The sequence below is a fragment of the Strongylocentrotus purpuratus genome, unplaced genomic scaffold (assembly GCF_000002235.5).
Source record: "Strongylocentrotus purpuratus isolate Spur 01 unplaced genomic scaffold, Spur_5.0 spur5_scaffold_8, whole genome shotgun sequence".
Classification (NCBI taxonomy): domain Eukaryota; kingdom Metazoa; phylum Echinodermata; class Echinoidea; order Camarodonta; family Strongylocentrotidae; genus Strongylocentrotus; species Strongylocentrotus purpuratus.
In genome coordinates, this window is record NW_022145614.1 from 26,434,170 (window position 1) to 26,438,071 (window position 3,902).

Here is a 3,902-nt window from a genome sequence, read left to right on the forward strand (position 1 = left end):
AGGGCAGCCTGTAGCAGCTGGGAAGAAATGGTCAAAGAAAGAGGGGTTTTATATGTTTAGAGGGTAGTACATTCTTCGAGGCTTGTGAATAGAATTGCTGAAATAAGATTTTTGTCAATATTTTACCTCGTTTTTTGCATGGATATCCATTACTGTAATAAGGACGAAAAATGTACCTTCGTTGCATGTTTTGTTCTTTAAAAAACAGATCAAAGGAAAAACGTACATACTTAAAGTACATGCACCAAAATTAGCGGCGGGTCTTCCCTCTTACGTCACACAAGTCCTTGATGTAAAAACAGAGTTCCACAGCGGGCAAAATTTAGAGTTGCAAATTGGTCACTTCAACCAAAGATTTCTTGGCTGGATGACAATGTTTGGCTTTCATACTTATTGTATTTCATTTACAAGACTCTCCTCTGTACCTACATGCACAATTTATTTGAATCTGACGACATTTCCAACCTTTCGATCTTCCTTAAAGCATGTCTCCTTTAATAGCTGATCTTTCTGGTGCGAGTTGAAAATAAATTGCTTTCACCCCTACATGTTTTATGTGAGTTTGTATTCATGTGTAAACTTGATGAGAAATTAATTTTAGGTGAGCTTGCATGTGACATGGATTGATGCAATATTGAAGACGCCCATATGTATGTGAATCGTTCTTTTGGTTGAAGACTTTTCATCAATTAATATCATGGCTCGAGCACACCAAGTCTATTATCATCGTAATTAGGATCGACAGCACAAGTGCTGTTTGCCTCTTTTTGAACAGTAACACGATCCTTCAATATAAAGCGCAGCAGTACCAGTCTTTTATGCAATTATAGGTTACTACTGTGTGGGCCTGTGTAAATACAAGGGACCAATAAAACATCATCATTGTCTATTTATGAAATTTTTTGAAGAGCAACATTGTATCCGATTGATGATATTTAGAGTCGTTCCATGTGAGCACATATTGCATTTTATTAGGATTGTCGAAATTAGTATTTGAGCACGTCTAAGAGATTCATCAATACGTCATTGCAGAGTCAATGATTGCATCACCTGATTTTGCTGGCATTGGAAATGCGATTTTATTAAAAAATATATTCTGGAAGTGTTTAAAAAACTCACGCTTCCGAACAGAGGAACGGCAAAAAACTAGATTAAGACGCTAAATCTCTGGTTTCTCTTTATTGATTCATGGATAGTGATTTTATCGTCACAATTCAGTCTCATGGCGCCTCTCACCGATATCAGTGCAAATTTACCGTATTTGACTGACTTTGGATTCGAGCCTGAAATGTAGTCCAAATCAAATGCTGGAAAACGCCAAAGTGCGTCCCACTGCATAACTTATACTGAAATATCGTTTAGTTGCAAAATTTACAGTTGAGTTTTGAGAAACTTTATGAAAATGGCCACTGAGGACTTATGTTCTGTTGCTGTTTGTACAACTGGCTCGATGAATGTGACAGAATCAATTCCATCGACAGGTGGTCCTACTGACAGATCTATAGCTATTTTTAGCCTCCTGATGTTCTTGTCTGTCACCACAGCGGTGCTAAACGTTCTGATTCTAATAGCATTCCACATCGAGAAAAAGTTGCGGACGTACTCGAACCAGTACATTCTCAACATAACCATCTCCGATCTTCTGGTGGGGTTCATCATGACGATCAACAGTGTTACCTATCTCTATGACGAGTGGATATTTGGACAAACCATTCTAAAAGTGTTTGTTGGTATTCAGAATACAGTCATAACTGTATCTGTTCTCGGTATCATTGCCATCAGTTTGGACCGTTACGTGGCAACACACTACCCTCTCCAGCACTTTAAACGAAAGAAGAAAAATATTGCCCACATTGTCAATGTCATGACCTGGATAGTAGCGGCATGCTTTTGGTTTCCCATCGCGACCATTTGGGACTTCATGCAACCACTCGATGTGAATCCCGACGAATACGTATATACGTCAAATTACTCAAGGAACATAAATGCCAGGACTGTGGTTACGATTTGTAGGTTCGTCATTCCTTTCTCTATAATCGTTCTTATTTGTGTAAAGATTTATCATCGAGTAAAAACGTCTGGTAGCGAAAGTCTATCAAAACGATATACATCAGAAGAAAAGACTGGAGGTAAAATTAACGCCACGAGTATAGAACAACATGGACGAACCAATGACACATTCGTAGAAACTCAGACCAATGTTGACAGCGGCGTTGTTAAAGTTCTTCAAGAGAATGCTACCAAACCATCAACCTCAATCCAGTCAGATCATATCGCAGTTGACATAGTTGAAGACGTTGGACAGCTTGGTCGAATATTTTCATCGTCGGAGCGAAGCATGCAACCTATTCGACACCAATTTACACCAATGCCCAATACAACACAATCAACAAAACCCGATGGGTTTCAGAGGAACCCTCGGCACCTGTCTTCGGCGGATAATCATAAAGCCTTCCGTACTCTGACCTTCATCATTGTGGCGTTTTTTATAACTTCGCTGCCAGGTTGCATATCAATCATAACGTCCAATAAAACACTCGCTGTTGTTGGTCGTTGGATGATAAATATCAACAGCCTTCTGAACCCCGTGACCTATGCTATGGCGCAACCGGTGTTCCGCAAGACTCTTCTACGGATTGTGAGGTGCCGACGATAAAACCTTTAGCAATGGCGTATAGCGGGGATCCAGCCATTGAGGGGCACCGATGCCATGAAGAATTGGAAACAGGTGGAAATGTAAACTAACAAGAGCATTGATTAGTGCAGGATGGGAGAGGTTATAGAATCGTCTTCTTTTACTTTCCCGTCTTCCCCTTTGTGTCCCCGCACCAAAGTCGCTACGTCGATGATCACTTGCATAGTGTCTAGATCAATGTGCCGAACAAACAGGAGTGGCACAGGTTAATAATAATTAACAACATTTGTATAGCGCTTATCACAAAATATGTCTCTTAGCACTTAAGAAAAATAGAAAGAGAAGGAATTACAGCCAAATATTAAGTTATACATAATAGATAGTGGACAATTGAGGGGGCTGCATATGCAAATGAAAAAGGCTATTTAACAAAAAAGTAGGTTTTTAACATGGATTTGAATTTGTCTGTTGAATCTGCTTGTTTTATTCATTGAGGTAAATTGTTCCAGAGTTGAGGGGATGCTGCATAAAAAGTTCGGGAACCATAAGACTGGGTATTGGTGGCAGAAACTATTAAGAGTGATTTCTTGTTTGAGCGCAGTTTGCGGGAGGGTAAGTATTCTGATATCAGCCTTTGAAGGTAGACTGGAGCTGTTTTTGTCAAACATTGGAAAGTCAGCAAGAGGATCTTAAAATCAATTCGTAAAAAGGCGTTATTTCGATAGCCAAACGAGCCCAAGAAGGCAATTAATAGCTGTGCCAGAAATTCAACGAAATGTTTGCACTGTTAATTTTTAATTATGTAGGCCTACGATCGATCTCTCACATGGTGCATCGAAGACAACATCAGTCGCTGACACCGTCCTACCTCAGCAAAGGGCACATCGCAACTAGCACTGTGGACAAACGCAGAGTATATTCACATATGCCACACGCGACCCAGGTGATTTAAATGGGTATCAGAAGATTACCCCGCCCCTCATCAAAGCTGCGAGATTATCAAGGTACGGTCAGGATAATGATTGATACGCCTGTGAATAGACATCTAGATTGTGGGATATTACTAGTATTGAAACCAGGCGGACTTGCACGATGGTTCGTGCTATTAGAACATCAATGCTAGTGGTGTTCAAAATGATGATACTATTGTCAAGGAATTACCGAAGTCAAACAAGAGACAGATACTAAGGACTCGACATAGGAGACATATGAAACAAATTCACTTTAGGGGATCCACGAGTGATTTAATATAATATTCATGATTCAG

General features: G+C 39.9%; 1 protein-coding gene across 1 annotated transcript; it reads left to right on the plus strand.

The window, feature by feature from the left end:
• Positions 1-1,522: 1,522 nt before the first annotated feature.
• LOC755178 (muscarinic acetylcholine receptor M1-like) lies at positions 1,523-2,656 on the plus strand. Its single transcript, XM_001188703.2, has one exon. The coding sequence runs from the start codon at positions 1,523-1,525 to the stop codon at positions 2,654-2,656; it is 1,134 nt and encodes a 377-aa protein (XP_001188703.1).
• Positions 2,657-3,902: the final 1,246 nt, after the last annotated feature.